At 51.6% G+C, this 26,469-nt stretch overlaps 9 protein-coding genes across 9 annotated transcripts; 2 read left to right on the top strand and 7 right to left on the bottom strand.

The window, feature by feature from the left end:
* Nucleotides 1-43: 43 nt before the first annotated feature.
* K460DRAFT_371924 (uncharacterized protein) lies at nucleotides 44-5,978 on the top strand. The gene is made up of 3 exons (XM_040934450.1): nucleotides 44-152; nucleotides 211-2,950; nucleotides 3,001-5,978. The coding sequence occupies exons 2-3, from the start codon at nucleotides 356-358 to the stop codon at nucleotides 5,674-5,676; spliced, it is 5,271 nt and encodes a 1,756-aa protein (XP_040782524.1). The 5' UTR covers nucleotides 44-152; nucleotides 211-355; the 3' UTR covers nucleotides 5,677-5,978.
* A 620-nt stretch (nucleotides 5,979-6,598) lies between these two features.
* Nucleotides 6,599-9,013, bottom strand: K460DRAFT_297471 (uncharacterized protein; the record flags this gene model as incomplete). Its single annotated transcript, XM_040929717.1, has 2 exons — nucleotides 6,599-8,447; nucleotides 8,691-9,013. 2 exons carry the CDS (start codon nucleotides 9,011-9,013, stop codon nucleotides 6,599-6,601), a joined length of 2,172 nt encoding a protein of 723 aa, XP_040782525.1.
* A 1,762-nt stretch (nucleotides 9,014-10,775) lies between these two features.
* On the bottom strand, nucleotides 10,776-11,351 carry K460DRAFT_371926 (uncharacterized protein). The gene has a single exon (XM_040934451.1). It carries the CDS (start codon nucleotides 11,332-11,334, stop codon nucleotides 10,978-10,980), a length of 357 nt encoding a protein of 118 aa, XP_040782526.1. The 5' UTR covers nucleotides 11,335-11,351; the 3' UTR covers nucleotides 10,776-10,977.
* Nucleotides 11,352-15,254: 3,903 nt separating this feature from the next.
* K460DRAFT_381468 (CKS-domain-containing protein) lies at nucleotides 15,255-15,759 on the bottom strand (the record flags this gene model as incomplete). The annotated part of the gene is made up of 4 exons (XM_040935358.1): nucleotides 15,255-15,288; nucleotides 15,336-15,394; nucleotides 15,444-15,588; nucleotides 15,644-15,759. 4 exons carry the CDS (start codon nucleotides 15,757-15,759, stop codon nucleotides 15,255-15,257), a joined length of 354 nt encoding a protein of 117 aa, XP_040782527.1.
* Nucleotides 15,760-16,763: 1,004 nt separating this feature from the next.
* On the bottom strand, nucleotides 16,764-17,339 carry K460DRAFT_399593 (uncharacterized protein; the record flags this gene model as incomplete). The annotated part of the gene is made up of 1 exon (XM_040936242.1): nucleotides 16,764-17,339. The coding sequence occupies one exon, from the start codon at nucleotides 17,337-17,339 to the stop codon at nucleotides 16,764-16,766; it is 576 nt and encodes a 191-aa protein (XP_040782528.1).
* A 504-nt stretch (nucleotides 17,340-17,843) lies between these two features.
* On the bottom strand, nucleotides 17,844-18,203 carry K460DRAFT_411282 (uncharacterized protein; the record flags this gene model as incomplete). Its single annotated transcript, XM_040937469.1, has 1 exon — nucleotides 17,844-18,203. One exon carries the CDS (start codon nucleotides 18,201-18,203, stop codon nucleotides 17,844-17,846), a length of 360 nt encoding a protein of 119 aa, XP_040782529.1.
* A 490-nt stretch (nucleotides 18,204-18,693) lies between these two features.
* On the bottom strand, nucleotides 18,694-19,390 carry K460DRAFT_297364 (uncharacterized protein; the record flags this gene model as incomplete). Its single annotated transcript, XM_040929703.1, has 2 exons — nucleotides 18,694-19,242; nucleotides 19,337-19,390. The coding sequence occupies 2 exons, from the start codon at nucleotides 19,388-19,390 to the stop codon at nucleotides 18,694-18,696; spliced, it is 603 nt and encodes a 200-aa protein (XP_040782530.1).
* A 1,808-nt stretch (nucleotides 19,391-21,198) lies between these two features.
* Nucleotides 21,199-22,281, top strand: K460DRAFT_421633 (uncharacterized protein). Its single transcript, XM_040938154.1, has one exon. The coding sequence runs from the start codon at nucleotides 21,250-21,252 to the stop codon at nucleotides 21,967-21,969; it is 720 nt and encodes a 239-aa protein (XP_040782531.1). The 5' UTR covers nucleotides 21,199-21,249; the 3' UTR covers nucleotides 21,970-22,281.
* Nucleotides 22,282-22,558: 277 nt separating this feature from the next.
* K460DRAFT_297420 (NPL4-domain-containing protein) lies at nucleotides 22,559-26,337 on the bottom strand (the record flags this gene model as incomplete). Its single annotated transcript, XM_040929709.1, has 5 exons — nucleotides 22,559-23,696; nucleotides 23,754-23,869; nucleotides 24,293-24,565; nucleotides 24,618-26,082; nucleotides 26,129-26,337. 5 exons carry the CDS (start codon nucleotides 26,335-26,337, stop codon nucleotides 22,559-22,561), a joined length of 3,201 nt encoding a protein of 1,066 aa, XP_040782532.1.
* Nucleotides 26,338-26,469: the final 132 nt, after the last annotated feature.

Raw genomic sequence — 26,469 nt, forward strand, 5'->3', positions numbered from 1 at the left:
GAATATCATCAGCTACTCCCCTGCGCACCTCTACCTGCACTTCCCTCCTCCCCCATCTATCTAATCTCCCTTGTACATAACATAAGTCGCCATTCGTGTCTATCGCCCGCCATCACCTCCGCATCTCCGCACCCGACATAGCCTATCCTTAGGTAGTAGCTACCTCGAATTACACCAATTGAATCCCTCTCTAAGCATCTGATGTGACAGTGTAACCTACCCACATAGACCGACTGCATCCACGACGCCTCCCGTCTTGCACGAAAAGGTGACGCGACCGTGATAGGTCCCGCTTGACCCTCCACCACTACCTCCACCACCTCCACCAACACCAGCCCTATGAGCTCGTCGCAACATGGAAAACAATAGGGCCAGCGGCTCCTCGCGGGCTGTCAACCCCATCCTCCAGAAACTCCCCGACCACTATCCTCAGAAGCGCACCTCCTACCGCCGTCCCATGGATGCCCAACCCCAACCCGCCATGTCCAACACTGTCCCCAGCAATACTGCGCGGCCCGTCGCAGCCGCTCCTACGGCAAATGGCGTCTCCCGAGCCTCTTCCCATAGACGGCGACAGAGCCAGCAGATTCCTCCCCCGACTACAGGCGCAATGAGCGAATCCGTCCCCGCAGCTCCAGACGTCCCCCGCGCACCCCCCATGTCGTACAAAGATCCATATGCGCAAAGGCAGAGCTCCAGGGGACCGCCGCGCTCGAGTTCTGGCAGGTCCCGCGATCCGGCCATCCAGCTGAACCCCAGCAGACAGCAAGCCACCATTCAAACAGCCGCCGACAGACTGTATGACCTACGATCACCTCCATATGCGCCAGTCGAGCCAATGGCTGGGACCATCGAACGGCACAACTCGCAGCGCAAACCCTCTGTGCCCGACCGATCTCCGCTCCAGAAACTCGAGGGGAAGCTGGATGACATAAGTAAAGAGGAGAGAAGAGCGAGGATGCTCGAAGCCGAATTGGCCGCGCAAGAAAAGGCTGAAGCGGACATGCGAGCACGTCGCGCGCGCGATGCTGCAGAAAGGCAGCAACGAGTGGTATCTCAGCCTTCCCGAAGAGCAGAGCAAGCCACCAGCGCCCCCAATCGGACGGCTAGCTCCAAGCGCCACGTCTCAATGCCAATGCCACACAAGCCTCCCCAAATCAGTGACATGGAGTCTGATGACGGCTTTGTCTATGATCTCAGTGAGCCATGGGATCCTTCCACTGGCCAAGGGGCAGCAGATCCAGCGCCTCAACGTGCACCGTCACAGAAACAACCACGCCTAGCTTCGAGCTACCAGCAAGCGCCACATACTGACGCTGGTATCCCGCGGAGTACCAGCCTAAAGGGAAAAGAACCAGTAGGGGTCTCACGAGGCGCTGGCAGCTTCCGTGATCGAAGCACAGCACCTACTGCGCAGAGTGTTCATAGGAAGCCAATTGCTTCACCCACCGGTCTCGGTTTAGTCGGTGTAGACGATACGTCCGCGGGAGCTGAAATGAACCGCTCCGACAGTCGAAGAGTTGGACAAGGGAGAAGAGACAGTAGAGGGATCATAGCTGCGCAGATGGAAATGCAACAGCAACAAATCGATCAAAAAGGAAATACACGAGACATTGATACCCACCTCCTACATCCTCACGACCCGCCTGCAGTCCCAACCAACCGTAAGAGCGTGGGCTTCTCCGAACCTGAGACGGGTTTGCAGCCTCGAGCATCACAAGAGTCTCATAGCCATCACCATTTCGGACACCATGATCAACCGGAGCGAACCTACATAGCACCACCTGCACTAGAGGAGTGGAAAGGTGCGCCGGTTGGCGGTCTCACCATCGAAGATCTCGACTTGGACGCCCCAGTCAGTGCCAACAGTGGCAATAAAGCATGGTGGGAAGAAAGTCAGTCTTCCCGCCGAAGACGTTCTGGCGGTCATGTAGAGCCCACGTACGATGGCTATGCAGATGAACCTCCTGTGCCGACTACATTCACTCCCCAGTTGTATCTGAAGTGTGGACCACTCCTGCGCTATACTGGTCTTCGTCGGGATCGTAGCAGAGCAGGCAAGGAGCGAGAGATCTGGCGAGGTAGCGTGATGATTGTCACTCTTGATGCACAGTCCTCGTACTCGAAGCCGCCCACACTGCGACTGTTCAAGCAGCCCATGGACATCCTACCACCACCACCCCTCGAGGTTGACGGTGATCAACTCGATCCTTCGTATGTTGATCCCGTTGAAGGCCAGAGTAAAGTCTCGCGCACTGGCAAGACGCTGTACGTCAAGCCTGTCCATGAGCTCGCCGAGAATGAAGACTTGTCACGCTTGGAGGATGACACTGGTCTGTTCGCAACAAGTCGAAGTTCATCCAATGGATCGGCTATTAAGTCTACCCGTGTCCACAAAAAGGACGGCGAGAAGCTTGGTAAAGTGCGCGATATTCCTGGCATTCGTCTCTACGCGGAACGGGGTGTTACCTTTTGGCGCTTTAACATCGAAGTTGAACTCGGAAGCAGCCAAACACGCATCGCGTACAAGATCAATCGCGGCCCTGCTGTAGGATTCTGGGTTCCAGCCAAGGGCGAATCCATGAACATCATGTTCCACAGTTGCAACGGCTTTTCCTTGAGCGTCGAATCAAAGGAGTTCTGTGGACCAGATCCAATGTGGCGGGACGTCTTGAACACTCACCAGACTCGCCCATTCCATGTGATGATTGGTGGGGGTGACCAAATCTACAACGACGCAGCAATGAGGCAGACCACGCTTTTCAGGCAGTGGACTGAGAGCAGGAACCCTCTACAAAAGCACAATGCACCGTTTTCCGAGGAGATGCAGAACGAGCTGGAGCAATTTTACCTGGACCGGTACTCCATGTGGTTTTCGCAAGGTCTATTTGGCATGGCAAACTCCCAGATCCCAATGGTGAACATCTGGGACGATCATGATATTATTGACGTAAGTCGGCTATCGCATTTTAGTTAAGAATTGTCGGCTAACTTTAGTAGGGTTTTGGTTCGTACCCACACCATTTCATGCAAACGCCAGTCTTCACTGGTATTGGCGCTGTTGCCTTCAAGTACTACATGCTCTTCCAACATCAATCTGTGGCCGCTGAAACCGAAAAGACCGAACCGTCATGGGTACTCGGAAAGAACCCAGGTCCATACATCAAAGAGCGTTCACGAAGTGTGTTCATGCATCTTGGCCGCCAGGTAGCCTTTCTAGGTCTTGACTGTCGTACAGAAAGACAGCGTGACGAGATCATTACGGAAGATTCCTACGACATTGTCTTCGATCGGTTGGAAGATGAGATCATCAAGGGTGAGACCAAGCATTTGATCGTCCTCCTAGGGGTACCCATCGCCTACCCCCGGTTGAACTTCCTGGAGAACATATTGACCAGCAGACTGATGGATCCTATCAAGGCTCTCGGACGTACCGGGCTACTTGGCAACTTCGTAAACAAGTTTGATGGCGGCGTGGAACTCTTAGATGACCTAGATGATCACTGGACAGCCAAGCATCACAAAGAGGAGCGTAATTGGTTCGTCCGTGAACTGCAACATATCGCTTCGACCAAGTCCGTTCGTATAACCATTCTTGGAGGCGATGTTCATCTTGCGGCTGTAGGTCAATTCTACACTAACAAGAAGCTCAACATTCCAAAGGACAAGGACCATAGATACATGCCCAATGTTGTGTCATCAGCTATTGTCAACACGCCGCCTCCTGATATGATGGCAGATATCATCAACAAACGGAACAAGGTGCATCATCTTGACCCATACACAGATGAGGACATGATACCTATCTTCACTCATGACGTAAACGGAAAGAAGAGGAACAATACTCATTTGCTACCACACAGAAACTGGTGCAGCATACGAGAATACAAACCAGGATACTCTCCGCCGACCACACCATCCCCACCCACAACTCCACAAGGTGGCCCGCAGCTCTCGAGGACACTTTCAGACTACGCACCTGGACAGATGGTGAGGCGGTTCAGCGGGAATCCGACAAGACCCTCAGCACGGAGTCGAGGGCCGCCCCTCTCGTATTATAACAACCCCGCCAATGCTGCTGCCGACGAGGAACAGACTGGTACTCGCAATCAGCCGCAATCCTCATTTTCACCTGACCGGTCTGAGCCCGAAAGACCTCGCTCGCGCCGCAACTCTTTGTCGTCACTGTTCCGTCGCCGTCCATCAGTCGACGACGCACGCCTGGACTCTTCTCGGAGCTTGTCGCCACCTCGAAATCGCGACATCGTCTCCCAGGATCGACCGTCCAACTTCCATCGTCGACCTAGTATACTAGGCAAGAAGGGCTTGCAGCAGCATAGCGAGTTCATCAACCTTGAAGGGGGCCTTGACATCTGTCTTAACCTAGAAGTCTCACAACACGACCCAGCGGGCATTACAACACCATACCGACTTCTCGTGCCAGCTCTCCATTATACAGAGCCCGAGCCCGGTGCTCTCGAGACGGAACGTCGCAAGTCTCGTGGCATGTTTGGGGTCTTTGGTGGCGGTGCGAAACACAAGTCTAAGATCGGCGATGACGGATACTCAATGTCGGGCAGTGAGAGTGGCAGTGAGCTGGGGGAGATCTCTGCGGACGACGAAGAGGAGCGCACCCGTCAAAGGTACAAAGTCGGACCCAGAATCCTCATCCCAGGTTTCGGATCGCGAAACAAGCGCAACTCTGCCTCCGCTCGAGCTCCCCCTACTGAGAACCGGCTGAGCTCTGGCTACCATACTAACTCGTATGAAGCTCCTCCGCGTGCAGATCTAGAGCAGACAGACGGTTCTCGCGGCCTCGCGCCCGTACAAAGTCAGGATCAAGGCCGAAGACAGAGTATAGATGTTCCTACAAATGGATCTAGGGCCTCTGCTTGGGAGTCAGTCGCCGCGAAAAGGCATGTCAGCGCTCCGCAGTATCCAAGCACCACAACGACAACTCAGACCACGACCCAAACTTCAGTGCTTCCATCCCGCTCCGTCTCCACCCGCAAACAACCCACGTATAACTCCTCGCACAAGTCCCAGCTGCCAGCCCCAGCAACCGAGCCGGAGTCGGAGCCGAAAGTGCAGAGACGGGCGATGGGCGGCATCCTAAACCAACACTCTCACGATAAGAAGTGGGAGCATGAGGCGCACGTAATTACTCATACTCCTTCACAGAAGCGATCTAAGCGCGAATCCTACCCTCCTCACCCCGCCATCGTAGGAGCGGGCCCCGGCTCCCCTTACTCGCGAGACGGACCAGTGGGTATGCAAGCCCGCAACGATACATCAGGGGGCGACTACTTCGCGTCTGGGGGTCGCGAGGGCCAAAGCTACCCCTCCAGCGCGCCCACCAGTCGAGCAGGCCAGGCCACAGCGGGCGCTAAACAAACACCCGCTGAAAGGGAATATGCAAAGCCAGTTGAGCGCGCAGAATATGCGCAACGAGGTGGTTATGATCGTACCTCGTCATACCCCAACTATCCTACGCGGAATGGCAATGCTGGTGTTGGGGCTAGATATCTTGGTGACGGACGATACGAGGATGACGATGAGTACGATAGCTTAGATGATGATGGTGATGGGAGGAGTTATAGCGGTAAAGGAGAAGAGCTTAGCCAGGAGAGCTTTGTGGTGCCGAAGAAGAAGAAGAAATGGCAGATTTGGCGCTAAAGGGGGAGTTTAATGAGTTCCTGGAGGGGGTGTTTGATGTAATGAAGTTATGACGATCGGTACATGGACAAGAGAAGGGATGGGATGGAAACAAAGGGGGAGTAATATAATAATAGTGTCAGCGTATAGGCGTACAGTGTTTAGCGGTCAACGTTTAGCAGTCAACGTTTAGCAGTCAGCGGTTTAGCACAGCATATAGGTTTTCATCTTTACCTTTTTTCACTTTTACATAACGAACATACTCAATAGATACCCTCACGAATTCGTACTTGGACTCGTCCCAGAAGCCAGTCTAATATCACAACGCACACAGAACTATTCAAAAACACGAGTAAACTCATAAGGGCAGTGAAAGGGGCCTGCCCAAGAACAAAACAAACCTTGGGAAGTAGCTAGACAATGAGTCACACTCATGCCATCCCCTGCCCCAGTGTGACCATGCAAGACATCTTGCTTGGAGCCAAACAGAGATAAATGTAGGAAAGAACAACATCACATCATCACAGTCTTTCGCACACAACAATGGCGAATGTGTCAATGTGTTACCCTCTAAACAAGGCAAACAAGTTCATAATCTATTCCCTGCACCCATATTGTCTATATCCAATGGGTGGTCTAAGATATCGTAAGCGTTATGTCGTTTCGCTAAAGAGCAAGCATGAATACGTAAAAAATCCCCCACGCGGGCTCCTTTCTATGTCGCGTGTCGCGATATCGCGCCATCCTTGCGCGATTGCCCTCAGAAATCCTCGCCATGTGCGTGTATATATAAACGCCCTTCGTAAATGTAGAACAAAGAACTTGCTCGCTGTAAAAATCAAAGCCTCCACACCACGACGAAGGATGCTTTATCAAATACACCCAGTAAGTCGCTGAAAAAGGCCACCGGCTCGATGCGCCAAAAAAGGAAACAAAGATTTGCTTATGTTGAGTGCGGCGAGTCCCCCGCCGTGTGCGGCCGACTGGGTGGCCTACTATCGTACTGCGACCCATCATTGAAGCCTTCAAAGCTCTCGCCGGACGACATTCTCTGCAGATCACCACCATCATCCATTTCAATGTCTTCCGGGCTGAAGCCTCCCAAGTTGTGCAGATGTTGCGGCGGGTCCATATTCGGAAATGACGAGTATTGTCGTGGAGGTGCTGCGGGGGGTACACCCGCACTACTGATCTGCTCCGCCAGACTTGGTTTCTCCGCGAGGTTGTTCAGCATCGCCCTGCTCGCGTCCAACATCATGACTGCGTAATCGAGGAAATCGGCACGCTTAGAAGAGACGGATAGTGTCCAGCGGTATTCACGGAGCCTGAGCTTATAGAACTCGGCTTCTTCTTTCGCAGGCGCCGTGGCCCAGAGGAGCGACCCGAAGGTGCCGATGAGAGTGAAATTCACCTTGGATGCGAAGTACCAAAAGGCCTGAAGATGCTCGGGCTTAAGGCGGTTTACCAAGTCCATGGCGGAGATGAGACGTGTCTTTGCGGCATTGCGACACATGAAAAGACCGTATGAATCTGGGTCCGTCGAGTCTAGCGACTGCACGATTCGGCGGTGGAGAGTGATCTCCGTCGCGAAGTAGGCAAGATGCAGGTAGCCGGTCGACGTCAGCTTGCCCTTACTAGGCGCATTCATCTTGACTTCCGCAGGCAGTCTCTCATGCCACTGACGTAGCTTGATTTGGACAGGTTTCGCGCGAGCGAGGATCAGCTCTGTCGACTTCCTTCCAGCGTTGGCAAAGTCATGAATGGCTGTCTGAGTGTAGAATGTGTCCATTACTTCCGCCATGATTTGGGTAAGGGCAATCATTTGAGCAAACAGTATCCGCCCCTGGTAAAGTTCTTCTTGCTCATCTTCAGTCTCTTCTTGCCGTGTATCGTAACCATCATCTTCTTCGTTGAAATCCTCTTCAGCAATCGGCTTGACCGCCCAATTTGCACTAAAGATGTGTGAGGGTCGGCCATGAATTAGAGAACTCCACTTATCCTGCATGTAGAGTGCCCATGCAATTCGTTTCCTTAGACCACGTTCCCAAAGAGGAACCGACCATGATGAACAATCAAGATGTAGACCAAGTTCTTGACCTATAGCCACCAGTTGCGTCGTTAAACTCCATGAATCTGCTTCTGGGCGTTGCAACAGCAGTAATCCAGCCTGCACGGTAGATAATTTGGGTCGCTCCATGGCAACAGTGAGCGCCTTCATTGCAATAGTCTCTAGTCGAGCTGCATCCGGCTTGGAATAGTTCGCAAGCTTAGGGTTGAAAGACCACCAATTAAGAGCGAGAATGTACATACCGGCCAAGAGGGCCGGCGAGAAACCTCGATCGCCATTTCGATATCGTTCAACAAACAGGTTCTTCTGAATGACGGGAAAGCTCGGATGTACGACCTGAAAGTACAGATCTAGTAAAGCCGGACCATGTGGATGAACGAGTTGCTCAACCTGATTCAAAGCCTCGGCCTCGCCAGAAAATTCTTGTGTGTTCTCGTCAGGCAACATGATGAAGCATTCATGATCATTCACTCGTCGAAGAGTGCCAAGGTCGAAGGCAGATTCGTTGCGGGTATCGAATTGAGATAGGCCAATGAGTAGGGAGTCGAAAGGGGAACTCAAGCCAATGTATCTGCTGTGTTGACGTCGTTGGAGCCCCAAAGTCTCGCCTAATTGAGGTAGGTGAAGTGTGGCTAGTTGGGACTGCGGCGGCGGAGGACTTGGCGCGGTTGCGGTGATGGTAGGTGTCGACAGTGCCAGTGGCGGTGGCTCTGTATCGACCGATCTGTATCAGTATTAGTTGTTGCCGTCCAAGTCACAGATATAAGACGCGTCGATTGTGTCTCGGAATAGATGAAGTAACGGGAAATAGCAACCCAGGGATGAGACGAGCAAGGCACGGTCACACGTGAGCACGTGATGCTGTGTTGGAACGAAAGCGGCATAGCAGGTGCCAAATGACGAACATGCCCAAGCGAGGTGCGGGATCACGACGTGACGCACAGTAGTGGGAAAAGCCTAAACGTACCTCTTCTTGATATTGTTGGGTGAATCCTTCTTGTCGCCGTCGACGACCTTCCTCTTCCGAGGCAGTGGGCTTTGCACAAAGGTACACTCCTGCTTGTGGAACTCGCACAAGACACACAGCACAGCGCCCTCGTGTATGACACAGCGACTCTTCCTCCTCCTACACGCGTCACAGGGGCGTTCCCTCCGTGAGCGGATATTAGAGACGGGGCCGTTGTTGGAGGTAGGCTTGCCGGCGACCAAGTTCTCTTTGCCAGGTGAGGGCTTTTGGATCTTGCGAGGGCGGGCGGCGGCGATAGGTACAGGTGTCGGGCGTGGCAGCATGGCAGGCTGTATAGCAACGGCGGTCGTCATATCGATATCGGACACGAAAGGTGCACTCGAGATAAGGGCGGGTATCGTAAGAGGGTCGGGTAAGCCTAGTTGCAGCTAGCAGACCGGGTCTATGCTACTGATACAGTAGAGAGCGGGCCGTTGGCTTGGCCCCGCAAGAGAGCTGCAGGAGGTAGAGCAAGCAAGCAAGAGTGTTGCGTTGCACTAGTCACACGACCGGAGTGTAGATATCGGCCCCAATTGGGAATGTGACCAGGGCTTATCGCGTGGGAGTGGTGTTTATGGTCCACTGGGGGGGTTTATTGGGCGGAGGCGGCAAAAGCAAAAGACGAGCGAGTAATGCAGCGGACTGCCAAGAGAGACCCTGATTAGGGCCCTAAGTTGCCGGTCACGGCTGCGAGGAGTATGAGGTGGTTGATAGTTCGTGCCGTCATTGAAGGTCTGCGCAGGGTGACGAGAGCGAGAGCGGGCGGACGCGAGCGGGACAGGGCGGGCAGAAGCTGGGGGGGGAGGGTGGTGATATTGAGATCTAGAACCCTGTGCGGGGAGAGAGCAGGCACATAATCAGGGGTGGGGAGTCGTATGAAGGCGAGATAATGCTGGCCTGGGAGCGTTGCGCGAGTCTTTTGAGGTTTGAGCGCAGCACGCATATGCGAACATGTCCATGGGCGCTCGGGCCTCGACATTACCTGATAGTAATTCTCCATGTAGTTAGTTTTAGTTACGTGATGGCAACCCAAGGCGGCTTAGCGCGCCTGTACGAGTCCGACACGGAAGCGACCACCCAGCCCTGGAGCTGATAAGGAAACCGCTATGGAGCCAATGGGCGGCGCGCCTTCCGCCCTGGGCTCGTTGTCGCGCGTAAAAACATTACCTCTCAGCATCTGCTATCTCTGCCTCGTCTTTGGCCTGCTATCGCTCATCCGCCATTCCAACCAAGCACCGAGTTGCTGTTAGGTACTGATTATCCTACTGAGCATTGGCGCCTGCACGTCACCCACGGAAAGGAGCGCAACTCGCGCCCCCTCAACGCATCATAATCTACCACCTATCGTTCGGTATGCGACCGTTGCGCAAGCCTCTTGTGCCACCGGTCTTCTTAGCGTCTACTGGGGAAATAGCAACTGGTTGCCGTATCATTCTTTGACGCCATTTGGAAAATTTCCCACAAGGATATAGAAGATTATGGTAGGTGTAATAGTCAACCCGCAGCCATCTCGCACGATCTGCAGCCTTGCGATCTCAAAAGCCCTCCGCACGCGTCGCGCGTGGCCTCTCCACACGATCATCTCTCTCCACTCTGCTCGACCCTTGCCTCGCCCTCACCGCTCGCCTTTTCGGCAAGACGCCTCCCGCTCCGAATAGCGGCAATGCGACCCATATGTCCTCCAATCCCAACCACCTAGTACTGCCTTATGTCACATCAGCCGCTGCCGTTGTGCGACGCGACTCAGGGGCTACTAGGCGATTTGGGCAACGTCAGACCTTTCCAAGACGACACATCTCTCGAGCTACCCACGCAATGTACGTAAAACTCGGGCTAGCTCACAATAGCCAGCAACCTCAACCTTGGGTTTCGAGGCCACAGATAGCCGGAAGAACCTAGTCACATTGCTTTATGCCGTTCCCGCTGCGGAAATCTCTCAACAACCAGGGCACTAAGTTGCTAAATGAATTGCACTGTCATTTGGGAGCGCTATCAGAACCTTCCAGACTACCCTTTGACTTATCAGTCTCTTGTAAGTGGACTGAAGATTATTTTTCGACTTGGCTCCTTACGTCCCAAACTTTCGTCGGTGTTGTTACGAAATCTATGCGCTCGGATCGAACATGTGATAGACAGCGGAACATCTAGACTGATGACATAGCCCTTGAAGACCCAACGTCGGGCCGACTTCCATCCGAAACCACTGGGTGGAACGCTGTACCGTAGTATAATGCTCCCACTCCTACATCTAATCCAGCGAATAGATGTCGACTGAGTTTGTCAAGCGAGCTGGTATAGCTCCCACCATCGAGCTATGGAGTATCAGTCCGCCAAAGATACTACCTGGTATTTGCCGGTAAAGGTACTGCGAGTTCTTCGAGAGTAAATCATCGCGTTCGCGCAGATAGATTCGGTTTCGGGTCGACGCGTCCAATCTTCTCCTGTAGAATTTCGGGCATGTGTTGATCACATCCACAGGCATTGATATTGTACCATTACTAGGTTTGGATTTGGCCGAAGAATCGCCCGATGCAGCAACCCGAGGTCCATGGGCAACAAAATCAAACGTAGCTGAGCGAGTGAAAAACGGTGATGACCCGCGCATCTCTTGCACCGACGGCCGATGCAGAGTTTGAATTGAGGCCTTCCGACGCAACCTGGCTGGTTCAATGTGCCGAGGTGGGTCCGTCAGATCCATGAAGTTGGATGGTATATTACATGGGTTTCCTTTCCTCGTCGTCACTCCTGGATCAGTGTTGATTCGACGAGCAGCTATTGTCGGTAGTTCTGTCTGCTGGAAGACGGAAGGCCTGTCCTTTCGGCTAGACTTTAATAAAAAAGTCCATCCGGCGAACAATGTCGCATCGAACGTAGTTTTATGATTGTCTTGGAGACTAACGGTGGGAGGTTCAAAGTCAGTGTGGGCGTTACTTGCAGTTTGTTCATGGACCATACGTACTGTTGCCGAAACTGCTGTCCAGAAAAGTACAGCCTCTGATTGCACTTGCGGAAATTGTGTTGAATAAGATGACTTTTCAAAAGGGCACTTTTGATTTTTCCGTCCCCGTGAACAAGAGTATCATTACAATAGCAACAAACTGCTGCGACTTCTGATTGCGATGAAGCTGGATAAATGGTGTACTGAATGCCCGGAATGAAGCTACATGACCACATCCTACACACTGGATGGAGCTGCTGTGCTACGATAAGGTTATCATAGACCCGCTCACAGTATGCACACTTATGCGGTGCCTCCCTGTCTCCAGTCAGTGACTACAGGTTCAATGGAATATTCGTACCTACGGCTTCGGCACAACGCCCGCTTCTACTCCGAGCTGGACATCGTGGCTGACCCGATCCTTCCACCAAGACATCATATCAAATCCCTCCATGAAGTGTTGGCTAACATGTTTGGTACGTTCCTGATAAGATGCAAATTTTGACCCGCAGAAGCCGCAGTGCAGCGCTTGGTGGCCTTTCTCCAATGGCAGAGGGTGTCTCCAGGCATCCACCAACTCTGTCAAGCGAGCGGGCTTTTGACCGGGACTTACTTTATGAATCTGGGATATGTGCTGTAGGAAATGGTCTTTTCTGCCAAAAGTACGCTCAGAGAGAGGCTTTGCTTGACAAGAAAGATAATTGTGGTCGGCGAGATGTGATGGACTGGGATCGCTCTGCTCACAGAAAGGACATCTTCGAGGAAACACTCCGGTCCTCGGACAGCATATCCAGAGCTCTTCCGGCATGTGTATAGTGTTTTCATGTCTCATCCACTCGAGGCGACTGTGGAACCGTTTATGGCAGAAAGTACAGTAAAATTTGGGTCGCTTACTCGGCCTTCGTTCAACCAGTCTCCTAGATACCTTTTCAGCGGCCCCCTGGCGGGCTTTTTCGTCCAAAGCACCGCTGGACTTGCTCCGTCGTGGTAGTTGGACTTTTTGCGTGTCGCCTGTCCTGCTGGCAGTACTTGGTCGGTCCGGTATGTCCTCTGTAGTAACCGCTACTAAATTTGATCTACCAACAGGATTCAAGTCAGTAAAACCCCCACCCAGGATCCAAGCCAACTTGGGGCGCGCAGCCATTTGTGCATATGCCATCTCATCCGTAATGACTGGTGCGATCAGATTTGAGCCATTGCGCTCGTATTTGTACAGTATTTTCCTTTCTTCTAGTTGTTTAGCTTTCTCCCGAATTTTAACAATCTCTTCTTCCGCTTTTGCGCGGTAGTCGATCATTTGGTCAGGAATGTAGCCAGGCATGTACTTCTCCATTTGCTCTGCCCAATTCCTTGCCATATCGACAGGGCCGACCGTACCGGCAGTTATAGGTCTCTCAGGTGAGGATACTCTCGAGAGTTGCGAATCTTGCCGCTGTAACGCGAGTGGGATGGTAACAGTGGGCTGCGGTATGTTGCGCTTTGTGACATGGGTAGTGTAGGAAGTATCCACAGTATCTGGGGCGCTACCAGAGGTGAAGAATGTCCGCCGACCATCTGAGTTTGCATCAGCTGACGTTTCTCGTGAGTGGTGTATATTTGTTGTGTTTGCTGCGCGAACGACGTTGTTATGTGAGGTTTGCTTCTTCAAGGCAGCAGTGATATCTGGAACAGAGGCAGGCTCATCTGACAGCGGTGCATTCAGATAGCGTTCCATAGACATCCTGCTGGCAATGCCGATAGCTGATGATTTTGCAGCATCTCTTGGCTTGGATATCGCTGGCAGTGGCCGCATTGGGGATATCTCGTCGACCTCGATTGACCCGGATCGCTGTAAGGGCAAAGTCGCTTCTGGTATCAAGTAAGTAGAGGGGCTTGCCCGAACGATGATGACTTACGCGAACGCTGCTTCCGGAGACGCCTGTTCTGGAGCCAAGTTTTCATCCTGAGTAGATTTGGCGTATCAAAAGGGAGCGACGAAGGAAGTGATTCTAACGATAATAATACACAATAGATCGAATGAACTTCTTCCGATGGATCGGGCGCGTATTTACAGACAGATGTGTAGTCTACGTGCGTACGATTACCAGAAAGTCAAATTTAGCCTGCCACGGCTATGTTGACATTCATGTACCAAAACACATCCCTTCCGTGAATATAATTCGCTCTATCCAGTCACCCAAAAGACGATCACTCGATATTGCCTACCTGTTGAGAGCACAGACCTGGTAAAAGCTGAAAGTCAAAGTGCATGACATGCCACAACTCGGGAGAAAAACGATCGAACAAGGTTGGATTCGAGGCTACAGCCGGCGAGAACCTGTGTATCAAGTTTTCGTGGGAAGCAATTTCCCGCTCATAGCATGGTGCATATGCTCACCCTGATTGAGAGAAAACGTTCAGGGTGAATATGGAGTAGGTGCTAACAGCACCAAGCAAGGAGCTTAGTGTTATCGTTCTCGGCTGGAGATAGTCATGCATTAAACACGGTGTACAGAGACACGCACTGTAGCAGGGGCCGCCCGGAGGCGAAGCCATGCGAGCTTCACCTCGCTTCGAAATGGGCACTTCATCAGTTGGGGGAGCTAGGTGATGCGCGAGGGAGGCCTATGAGACTAGATAGGACTTTCAATTGTGTGATCGGTGTCGGACTTGCTGGAATTGATGTGTATTGGCCCAGCGCGTAAATTGGTCTCGGCTCGTCGTTAGCATCAGGTCTCTCACGAAGAGTGCTGTATGGGTCGAGAAATTGTATGGGTGAAAAAAGAAGCAGTGTCTGGTTCAGACACATCATCCAAAGTGAAGACGCATGGATTTGATGCGGGAATGCAGCGGGTCGGATGTGCGGGGTCAACCAATAGGGGAAGGGCGAGCAACGCTAGTCTGAACGTGGCCGAACTGCATTACGACGTCTTCGGTAGGTTCATGCATGCCGTTTTCTAGAAGCCGTAGAAATCCTGTAGGCATTGACTAGCCCTGCATGAATCCTTCTAGAAGACTGCATATCTGACAGTGCAAGGCTTTAAACCAGGGGAAACATGCCTTTATGCCCGGATTCGCGAAGCTCGTACTCCGAACCGTAAACTTATGCTGAAAAGGAAGAAAGCGTTAGTGAAGGGAATGGAGAGTTGAATGCCAGGGACTGACTTTCTACAATGGAATTCATGGAGAGACATGTGTTGCAACAAGCAAGAAGGTCTGAGAATTGATGGAAGCTATCAGGAGTTTTCGAGGCTGCTAGGAGCCATGAGCTCGAATGGTGACGATTGGTGCCCGTTTGCTTCACGAAGCTCTTATGGCGGCCATATATACAAATACGAGCTTCCATTGTTCTTCCATACGGGACTGCCATGCACTCTTGAATGGTTCCATATACTCTGGCTCCAGCACGTCATTCGTTCTGCCATTATCATGTCGTCGTTATATCTAACATGTATCGCTCAAAATAGACAAAGAAGGCAGAAGGTATCGGCGGAAGGTGTCGCCGCGAGGTGGCGGTGTCGTCTGCTGGATGGGTCTACGCAGCGGCTGTGCGCGTCGCGACTGGTCTCAGAGAGGCCTCAAGCCGGCCGAAGGTGGTAGTAGTCGAACTAGTGCATTGGTGGCTGATAGTTGATCGGTCGCCTGCAGGTTGTTAGAGCGTGGCTCGCAAGTCTCGAAGTGGAACCTACTTGAAGAGAAGAATATGTGGTTCTGGCTCATGGACTTCGTAGTGCTCCCAACCCAAGCTCTGTCCTAGGTCAGCATATGCATCTTTCCGGCTTATCGAGATGTTGTACCTGTGTGATCCCAAGCGCCCTCCACTCCTCCTCCCACAGCAGCTTCAATGTGCCTCGAGCACCGTCGAAGTAATCTTTGGGAATGGCTTTCAGCATCTGCTTTGGAAGCTGCACATGTCGATACTCGTATTGGTCATCTGAGTATCTGATAGTACGGTTAGCTTAGGATGCGCCGACGGTCTTCCAGGTAAACAACACACCTCGCCGAATAATGGATCGCGTCGACAAACTCGTCCAGCTTCTCTTTCTCGTGTTCAGATAGGGGGCGCGGCTTCTTGTTGCGGCGCGTGAAGTCAATATCCATCTCTGCAGTCATTGTCGGTGTTTGACAAGGCGAGAGAGGAGCTCGTGTGCTCGTGCACTGGGGTTCGCGGAGGTTGAATCGGGTGGGGCGGGCAGTGACTCGGTTGGGTGGCGGGCAGTGTGCTTGTAGTCACAGAAGAGCAGCTTGGATGATTGAGGTTTATTCCACTAAGCTGGTCCTCGAACTACAAACGAGAGAAAGAATAGTTCAATTTCGCGTGCACAACAGGTAACTTGTTTACGAAAGTCGTGAAATTTGGTCCCGGGGCCCGAGCTTCCATGCTAGCCGACTGGTGCAGCCTAGTAACCGTTGGACCACGTTCTTTCTCGGCAAACTCTCGTGCTATTATGTCTCCGCCCCAATGGACAGACTGATGTGATGCAGCTCCTTTTCTCAGTCGACCTCTTACCCGGTTCAGAATAGGCTTCAAATTACCACTGCCGCTAGACACTTGTCAGGGAGCGGGCCATATACAACCTCAATCACCAAACCAATATCGTACCAACGAATAGGCTTATTGTTTGAATCCGAATAAGATAGGACGATATTTCAAACGCGCAAGGTCTTATAGACATCACCGTTAGGTATATGAGCGTCACAAAGTTGACTCTCAAGTTGAAACTTGCTTTGCCACAAGCATATTACGTATCTTACCTACCCATCCGACTGAACCGAGGCTGAACCTTTCAGTTGCAATGCTCAAATCGAACAGAGGAATATAATGAATATATCAAGACAATTCCTCGCACTACCAGCCTCCTATCACGCATTGTGATATCTTTTCCTATCAGCTTCCATCTAGGATTCAATGCAATCACGAACATCTCCGCATCCAGAGTACCTTAATAGAATCAGCGATAGCTCAAACAGAGCGTAGGCGCTTTTGAAATCTTCTCCTAAAGCTTCCATCAAAAGCTTCTATCGCCCGCCCAATGTTTTACACCGAACATATAAACCCGCTAAGCTCCACCGTCTTCACGCCTCGGCTAACACAACGACTACAGAAGCATAGACTCCTATTTTGCACTTTCTCTCGCTGCCTTCGCCTCCAGATCACGTTGTTCAAAGTGCACCATGAAATGATCAGCCGCCCCCTTCCTGGCTGACGTCTCCTGTAACTGTTGTGATCCTACATCCTGCGCTTTCTCGTTCGCAATCTCTGTCACCAAGATCTCCTCGAGAACGATATTATCCTCCTTCATCCGATTCCCGCGCTTGATATATTGTGTCAATAAAACGACGGGGAAGATAATTCCGACAATGGAGCCGACAATGATCGCGAATATGGCGCCTGCAGAGAGGGTGTCTTCCGCTGCGGATGGCGGGCGTGAAGTCGAAGGATTGGGATTGGTATGCACCATTATTGTGGAAGGTGTTTGCGATGATGCTGGCGCGTCAATCCCAATCGATGATGTTATATCGAGCACTCTGATCGCGATGGTACTCGGCTGAGCATCGCTGCTGACTGTAGTAAGTCCACTTGCAATAGCGCTCGGCTGATCGACGAACATCCCGTGTGTTGTGGTTCGTCCAAAGTATCCTGTGTGAGCAGTGCGGGTGTCAATATTGAGACGGCCGCTTGGGATCTGCATTTCGCATCGGGGTTCTGAATTGATCACTTAGTTAGTAGTATTACGAGACTCGAGGCCGCCTGCTTCCTCAATACCTTTTTGTACAATCATAAACGCGGGGCAATGGTCATATTGTGGGAACACCTAAGGTCGGTTTTGTATACACGACAGCAATATTGGTTTTCGTATGAGGCGAGATGTAGTAAAGCATGAGTGTTCGACCAACGTTTCACCACGCTTCACAGAGTTCTTCCACAAGCGCTGTCAGACCTAAGCTCAAAGCATGGTTCAAGGGTTTGCTGATTGGATTGTAATCCAACTCGTGCCGATGAACTTCATTGACTCTAGCTAATCGATACTGTCGAAGCTTCTATGGTCTATCCAACACAGGAGCCCAGTCTCGGGAACGCACCATAGTACTCCTATATCTTCACCAATTGGTGTGCACGTACATCTACACCAAATATGTCTTGTGCAACTCAAGCCACTCTTTCTTGATCTCGCCTTTATCACCTTCTAGTCACCCTAGTCCCTATCATCCAAATCTACATTCACCTTCTTGTCCACCTTCCCTCTCTCCAGCCACTCCTCCGTCCTATCATCACTGGGCTTAATCTGTGGCAACAGCTCAATAGATTGTGGCACCGATGAGGCCCGTTGCTCCTGATCCAAATAGAGCTCTTGATGTGTTTGTTGGTGAGAGAACTGATGAGAAAGCCACTCTCTTCGGATGGTTTGTCCAGCCTCGGGAGAGACTTCGGGACATTGATGCGCTTTGGTGTGTTTGATGCAGCGGAGGATCAAGTAGAGGAGTATGAGGACGAGGACCATGGATATCAAGATTATTAGGGCGAGGATAAGGTCGAATGTTATTACCGAGACCATCTTTTCGGTGTCGTCTCAATGGGTATGATAGGATAGAGGCAGCGACTTTGGAACTTGTTGTGGACATGTGGCGTGCTGCTGTCGCAGATATACTGCGATACTTAAGTTTCCCATATTGTGCTTCTCCTGAACCGATGAAGCGTAGTAATTGGGTAATCTTAAGAAGTTCTTTCGAGAACGTGGCACAAAGGCGAAATATATCCTATTTGATATATGTCCGTTGTGTGTATTTCTATGGCTCAATGGCAAGAGTTCACTTGTGTCGCACGAGGTTACGCGATGCATGGAAGTTGAGTGCACGCCCAGTGTGGCACCAAAGGGAAGTTACTACTCCATCGATAAGTAGGCATGTGGTGTTACTCTTTGGGAAGCACAGGATGTAACCATGGAGATTGAGAGAGTGTATATGCGAACTTGAACAGTGACACCCACCAGGTATGTAGTGATACTTGCTAACAATGTAACCCCTCTGAGGTACAGCCATCATCTCTTATAGCTCTCCTGCATAGTCGTATACCAAACGTACTCGGACAACCTCATTCTTGTCCTTCTTCCGAATGGCGAACCTCCTCGTCAGCCTTCTCACACCGTTGATCTCCGAAAACCCCCAAATTTGCCATCCCGTCCATTTGTTCCCTTCATTGTCTACGTAGCTCTCGACCACCTCGCCGTCTTCTGTTTCCTTCAGCCAACCCTCCACTAAGTACTTGGCATCCTCTTCAACCACGCCATTACCCTTGCTCTCCTCTAAGATCTTTGCCAAAGTGTTGTAACGTGACCGCCCTTTGAGGGTGCCAAAAAGCCAGTCAGAGTGCCCACGATAGTGCCAGTCTAGCGTGCGTTTCTCAGTACTACCTTTAAGGCCACCAGTGACAGCCTGATCGATGTCAATCTGTGTGGTGGGCTGGCCGTCCTCGCCGGTTGTTGGTGACTGGCTCAGGTGCTGGTATACGGTTGCAGCGCCAAGAGCTTTCCGGGTCAACCAGCCGATGCCTTGCAGCGCGAGGACGGGGTCAAAAGCATCCGAGATGACTTTGTTCTGGTAGTGTTAGAATCTCCGTAGACATGAGTTGGTATAAAGGTAAATATGACCAGGAAGCATTGAGGTACGAGAGGTCGGATGCATAGCTTACCATGACCCATTTCCCTTGGAGGTTCTTAATATCGACGCTTGATGGTGCTGCCATCGTATACTTGGTGTTATTTCCGTCTGTGTGTGTCGCAGGATGCCGTTAAGCTGTAATGTGGTAGAGCTGTGGGAGCTATCGCGGGGTAATACGGCTATATAGCTATGCTACACCCCCATGAATTCCTTTTCGGTATCTTAAAAGGAGTCTTGCAAATTGAGTCCACTACAAGCCACTTACAAGACACCATGTGTGCTAGTTCTCGATAGTTCACATGAATGTTGCTGGTACCTGCACCGTTCTCACGCATAATAGCCTCGGTACGTCCAACTTTGGATTAGCTTCTTCCGCGGCGAAACCTTTCCAGTGTCTTACACGGCCTCACCATCGTTTACCCCATGGGCACGACTGCTTTTGGACGATGCATGGGTGTATACGGGGCCCAGATGATGAGAAGTTCGTGAGCCGAGGAATGCATGTGCGATGTGGGAGGCAAAAGAGAAGGGTAGTGCCCCGCACGCCACGCCAATTGAGGCAAAAGGGGCGATGACGAGTGATGGAGAGGTCCAGGAAAGGAAGGAGCCGTTGAGAAACGGAACGAAAGATTGGCATGTGACAACTATTCTCAACCTCTTTCTTTCTATCCTTACCGTCTCAAGCATTCTTCTGCTCCTTTCGACAGCGTTCTGGAAAGTATATTTGACCTCTGGCGTGTTCAACCATCAGTCACCACGCGCAATGATATATTGCAAGGTATGGTCTCGGATAGCGCAGCAACGAATCGGTGATCTTCAAGGTGCTAGAAAGCGCACGCAAGAGCAGCATCGAGTAGCTTGAGCTGGCAGATCAAGCCATGTACATCACCTTGGAGCGCTCAGCCGCTGGTTTTTGAGATCTATACGCGTTTTTTCACGAGGGGATATTCAGAGACCCGTTATATGACAGTACGGCAATGAGGCTGGACATAGTTGAGCCTGTTATAGGGCTTGCTGGGACGAAATGCTCTATCCTCTAGGTCAACCACCAATATACCATGCTCGGAGATATGGACTTCATTACGCTTAAATGCTTCAACCATGGTACGATGCCTAGGTCACCTCGCCTGATATTCCTTCTGGGTCGGCTGTGTTTCGACTCGGTCCTCCACGTCGAGTCATTGTTTGGAAACATGATCCTGTCAGAGATATGTTGTAGTGTTACGCAAACATGCCCCGAGTAGATTTGCATCCGCGCAAGGGACCAACAACAATAACAACGCATTGACCTTATGAACAGATCATCGGATTGTTTCCTTCTTCTCATCAGAACACTTTACTTCGCCAGACCTAGACAATCAAGATATGGCATTTCGTGGCCGTTGCTGAAGTCTGCCCTTGGTCGCGTTCATTCTCACTCACGCACATTGTTCACTTCCTCAAGAACCTCTTCTCATTCTGCGACGCCAGGCTATAAGACAACCACATGGACAGCTATATCTGCCACACTATCAGACTCTCAGTACTTTGGTTTAAATGACTGTGGCACAAATTCTCGTTAAGCTTCCCTCAGTCATTGGTCACAGCAGTTTGCAGTCAGTCGTCTCACTTCCGGATATTTCTAGCCGTTTCAGGCGCCGCTATAGAGAGGGAGCCACAGTGATTTTTTTGGGGGGCAGTCCAACTCGCATTTCAGCCGTTTGTGTGGGAACTTCGCTGGGCAAGATTGATTTGTCCGCTGGAGTAGTTTGCTGTGACGCAGACTTGAGCTCTTGCTCACTTTCACTCCACTTTCGTCGTACCAGCGCACTTACCCTCGCCTTCTTGTTTGTCAACAACACCGACACCACGCTCCCTCGCATTCGAACTTTCCCCAACATCACAGTGTGACTTCGCGACACTGCTCCAGACGATCCCCACGCGACTCTACACCAGATCGCAAAGATGAAGTCACTGCTCATTCTTCCTGCTCTCGCCGCTGGCATACTCGCCTCCAAGGTCGCGCTCAATAATCATGAGCTCGCAGCCCTGCTCGGACGTGCGATCGACCCCATAATCATGGATCCAACTCAACTCTCCGTGCTTTCGGTGCTCCGAACAGCTATGCCTACTGCCTCAGACACTCCCATGCCCCAAGATGACTTCGAACCCGAGTGGTATCAGAACCTCCCTCAGGATGTCAAGAGCCTGCTACCATCACTGTACCCCGCGACTACGACTGCTACTCCCACTGACAGAGCGACATCTGTGACTGAGGTGGTGAGTCAGACGCCTGTCCCATACGCTGCTTCGTCGATTGGCGAATCGTTATCGTTACTGCCCTCGTCCACCGTCCTGGTATCCTCGACTTTGGCCAACACAGGCACGGTAAATGATACCCTACCTGTTACATCCGCGCCCACGTCTACATCTATTCCCGCGTCTTCGTCACTTTGGACTTCGCAAACCACCGTCACTAAAACACTGCAGTATGCGCCCACTACCCCGACTGGCAAGAACTCTACATGGATTACTGCCTCCGCAAATGGTACACTTCCTACCGCATCGCCCTTACCTTCGCCTTCGGGATCCTTCTCAGCCGGAGCTAAGACTGCTGTTAAGATGGAGACGCTCGCCGCGATCGTGTGGATTAGCGTTGGCGTGGGCTTCTTCATCTTCGCATAGAGCATTTCACCACCGTGCGCAGCATCTGCGCCCTGTTGCTTCTGCTCGGCGGATACGAGTTGAGCTATACTGCGCTCTACAGGCTGGAATATGGACTAAGCTTGAAAGGTCTTCACGGACGTTGCTGGATGAACGAATGGTTCTGTCTTGGTGTATTTGAACGCAAAGGATCTGGGTATGGGCCAAAAGATCTCGGAGCACGACGGTTCCTCCTTCCTTTTCACATGGCATTAGCGGAGTGGCGGAGCGCATCATGTGTACATTACTCCCGAGATATCCCAATGCTGCTCCATTGTGTTTTCCATATCGGCGATTAGTTAACGGCTACGACGTATGTGGTATGCAAGTTGACTGTTGACACAACGTGCATTGAGCGTGACTTCACGATAGCATACGTTTTGTGGACTGGCATCCCTGAACTACTATAATGGGCAAACAAGTTGTCTCATGTTACATAACGCCCTGACTGCATGTTGTTTGCTTTGATCATCATCTCTTTACTCTCGCTGTCTATGCCTACTCGACGCGTATGTCGTCTCTCCCATATCGAAATATATTAGAATCCCTTTCAATGCCACCATCCTCTTCTTCAGCCCTGGCAGAGTACCCCCGCAACCCTGACCCCTAGATCCAGCACAGCAAGATGCTCATCCCCTCCGTCTACTAACCTCTTATCCGTTTCACTAAACACGCCTGCCAGCCTTACTTTCTTTACATCATCCACCCGCTCATCGAACATGATCTGCTCATACAGCTGTCCGACTGTTTGGGAAGCGCTCCAACCTTCTGCGACCATGTTTTCGACAACTTTGGCGATTTCGGCGTAGCGAATGGACTTTGAGGACGATTTGGGGAAGAGCGAGGACATAAGAGTTTGTAAAGTGTCGGGGGGGATTACGCCTGCGATTTCTGCGATGGATTGGAGGGAGACGGTGGTGCCGGATGTGTTGGCTGAAGGCATGTCGATGTCCATTTCATCGTCGTCGTCTTCGATTACACGCTTCCCCTTCCTTCCACCAGTCCCTGCTTGTTGTACTGCTCCAACCAACCGTGCCGCCGATTGTAGGAATGTGATGGCCTTTCGTAAATCTCCATCCGCAACCCGCACAAGTTCCTCCGCAACTCCTTCATCCAACTTCACACCTTCCAACCTCGCAATGTCGCTAACGCGCTTCACCGCATTGCCCTGATCTAAGCTCTTAAATCGAAATTTGGAACATCTCGAAGCAAGCGGGTCGATAATGCGGGTAACGTAGTTACACACCAAACAGAATCGCGTCATCCGAGAGTATGTTTCCATGGTTCGACGAAGTGCGGATTGAGCGTCTTGTGTCATGCTATCTGCCTCATCGAGCACAATGATCTTGAACGGCGGGCAAGGATATTTATCTCGATATCGCATCTGCTTACCAGCGTCTGGGCTGTCCTTGTCTTCCACCATGAGATTGTATGTTGGCGCGACGCTGAGTTGTTGTCTTGCAAAATCTTTGACCTTTTGACGGACGATGGATATGCCTCGCTCATCTGAAGCGTTCAATTCGAGTACACGGCTCTTCAAAAGCTCGGGGCCATAGAGTTGTTTTGCGAGCGCGAGGATCGTAGACGTTTTACCGGTTCCTGGGGGCCCGTAGAAGAGCATGTGCGGTAGGTTGGAGGATTGGAGGGTGCGAGAGAGGATTTGAATTGTGTTGTCTTGAGCTGTTACTTCGGAGAGCGTCTTTGGCCGACTACAATGAACCATTAGCATTGTAGTACGAAGCTTCTGGTGGCATGTGAATGCGTACTATTTCTCGACCCATGGCTGCAGGCGGTCTGGCTGTTGCTTTGTTGTGGAAGCCTTTGAAGAGCTGGCTTGTGCAGCGGCTTGTTGCCGTGCTTTGAGGTTGAAAAAGTCTGCCATCTCTTCTGCTTGTTGTGGTTGCGAGGATACTGCGGGGAGGATGGAAGTTAAAGTGGAACGCGTCGACGCGAAGCTCAAGTCGCGAATTCACGTTCAGCGCACAGGCCACCAGACATACGCCAATCACATCACCATAGTAATCGCATTGTAGATTTGAAGACCTAAGATCTTCATGGATATCTTGCATTTAATAAATGATGCCCTGTTAAAGAGCCTATGCATGGCCCGCTACTCTATGAGTAACACCAGATCATGCATGCGTCGAAGCAATCACTTTACTGCCATCCACCCACATGCTCATGCCAACGCTAAGTTCCACCTGTTTCCGTCTCATTGTCGGTCGAGGTTCGGACCTACAAATCAGGGCTACTTGACAGGAAGCACAGCTAACCTGCAACTAGTCTACTTCCCATTTAGTCTAACCCCCTTAACCCTCTTAGCCAACTGTACTGAATCGGAGTCTGAACCGTGGGAGGGCTGTCGCTCGAGACGGCGATGTTGCTCACGGGGAAGGTGAGCAGCCCCCCTAACGGCCGTTTGGGGAAGAGACGAGGATGGATAGGAACGTTTCGGGGGGCGCTCACCACTTTCTTTGAGGATAGTCAAGAGTGTTGCCCAGCCTCCTGTATGTTGGAGGGCAGAGCCTTCTGAGAGGTCATGTGTTGAGGCAACTTTGAAGAGGAGGGTCTCTTCGTCCTGAATGGGGAGGTTAGTCGTGAACTGAGTAAGGAATGAAAGGGAAATGTACCTTTGACAGAATCCCTAGGCTGTGGATGAAACATAATAGATGGAAGTTCGAGATAGCGTTGAGGCCGCTTGTAGTGTTGAGCGCAAGACCGTTCGCCTTCGCGTTCAGCGCCTTGCCCAGGGCCGAGATGTCTGCCATCTCGCCCATGATCTCGCGATGCTCGATTGGGAACTTGCCGCCTGTGAAGAGAGGATTCGGTTGCGTTGGGAAGCCATGCGTAAGTGTAAGCAATAGGTACTCAACTGGGAAATCAGGTTTCGCGATCTCCTGTACGTTTGCACCATGTTCGTTGATTCTCCGGTAGAAAACCTCGGGAATGTACCGCGCTCGGTTGAGAGCATCGTTGTCATCTTCTGACTGTACTAGCATGACTGATGGTTCGGCTGAAGGCTCGATTATGTCCGCTCGCACCATTTCAACCGCATCATTGGATGCTTGGTAGGAGGAGATTCCGATCTGGCCTTCTTGGTCGCCGCTGATTACACAAGTGACAAAGTTGGACCCAAATCTCCCAGTTTCGCTCCACTTGGACGGCCGAGGATACTTTGCCTGGTATCGTGCCGCGAAGATGATCTCGAGAGATGATAGGTAGTAGGAGTCGATGTGTCGCTTGCAGATGGCCGAACCGTCTCCTTTATCTGCATCGAGCAGATCCGTGAAGATGACGCCAACACGCTGGAGGCCACACTGTGCGGCGATTTCATCAATCTCTTTCTCGTTGTCCCATTCTCCTAATGAAATGCCATCGACCTCGCTGACTTGCGGTGGCTCGTAGATGGTCTCGACTACGGCCTTTGTCCCCAGTGGCACCTCGGTGTACTCCTCGTATCTACCGTATAGAAAGCCTAACCGCTGACAGCCCGTATTTCTCCAGAAGTTGATCAGATCATCAACGACTTGTATCGAGGCAAACTCGACGTGATCCACCATACGGTAATCCTGCGGCTTGAGCGAAATAGCGCTAGGCTGACACTTTGTGCAAATGCCCTCTGGAAACGGCTTGTGCCCCGAGGCGCAGTCTGGCCGTACTCGATAGTACGGTTCTGTTAGCGGGGGCATGTACGAGCTTCCTAGCTCGGGCCTGTTCTTCGCCGAATTCACTTTTCGTAGGTATGAGTGAAATGAGAGGTGTTTGATCTTCTTCTCGGCGAGATATTCGGCTGAGTATGGCTCCAGCGGCATGCAGTAATCGCACATGCCCTTCGATCCGTGTGTGCACATTCGGACGTCCCGTTTCCGTGCAATTTTACCATCGAGCCTGTCTAGTCTGTCGTCTAGCGGAGATTGCTTGACTACCTCCCATGGGTTCTTTATGACTTGTGTAGAGGAACCGAGGGGCACCGAGGGCGTTTCGGAGGGGTCGACGGGTTTGCCATTTAGTCGAGAAGCACCTGCTGAAGCTGCAGCATGGCCATTCGATATGGTAGACTGCTCCTCGAAGGTGAGGAAGAGCTGTGCGCCATGACTGCGGACATGTTAGCTATGGAGGCAAGCTGGGGCAAGCTACGTACGACAAGCCGACTTGCTCGAAGGACACGCCTTTAAGTTCAGAAAGCTTCCTGGCATCGCCTCCCTGAGGACGGTTGCTGACACTGATGCTCTGGATATCGACGCTCTTGGGCAGCTTCTCCGCAATCTGAGGAAGAACCTCTGGGAATGTTGTCGTGGGTTCGACGTTGAGCCGGAACTGGCCCTCTTTGCTCACAAACCTCAGGATCATGGTGGGAAGTACTATCGCATGTGGGGTTGCGGGTGATCGATGATTGTGTACAGAGGAGCGCCGAGATTCGTGACTTTGTACTGCAATGCGAATAAGCTAGGCCCTAGGTAGAGGTGAAGGGTGGAGGTGAGT

This window comes from Cucurbitaria berberidis, assembly GCF_010015615.1.
Source record: "Cucurbitaria berberidis CBS 394.84 unplaced genomic scaffold K460scaffold_8, whole genome shotgun sequence".
Classification (NCBI taxonomy): Eukaryota; Fungi; Ascomycota; class Dothideomycetes; order Pleosporales; family Cucurbitariaceae; genus Cucurbitaria; species Cucurbitaria berberidis.

Bases quoted from the DNA above. Each gene is read 5' to 3' on its own strand.
- K460DRAFT_371924 (XM_040934450.1), top strand. From the start codon at position 356: ATGGAAAACAATAGGGCCAGCGGCTCCTCGCGGGCTGTCAACCCCATC. The intron at 2,951-3,000 runs GTAAGTCGGCTA...TAACTTTAGTAG, and splicing joins ACGATCATGATATTATTGAC to GGTTTTGGTTCGTACCCACA.
- K460DRAFT_421633 (XM_040938154.1), top strand. From the start codon at position 21,250: ATGAAGTCACTGCTCATTCTTCCTGCTCTCGCCGCTGGCATACTCGCC.
- K460DRAFT_371926 (XM_040934451.1), bottom strand. From the start codon at position 11,334: ATGCGCGGGTCATCACCGTTTTTCACTCGCTCAGCTACGTTTGATTTT.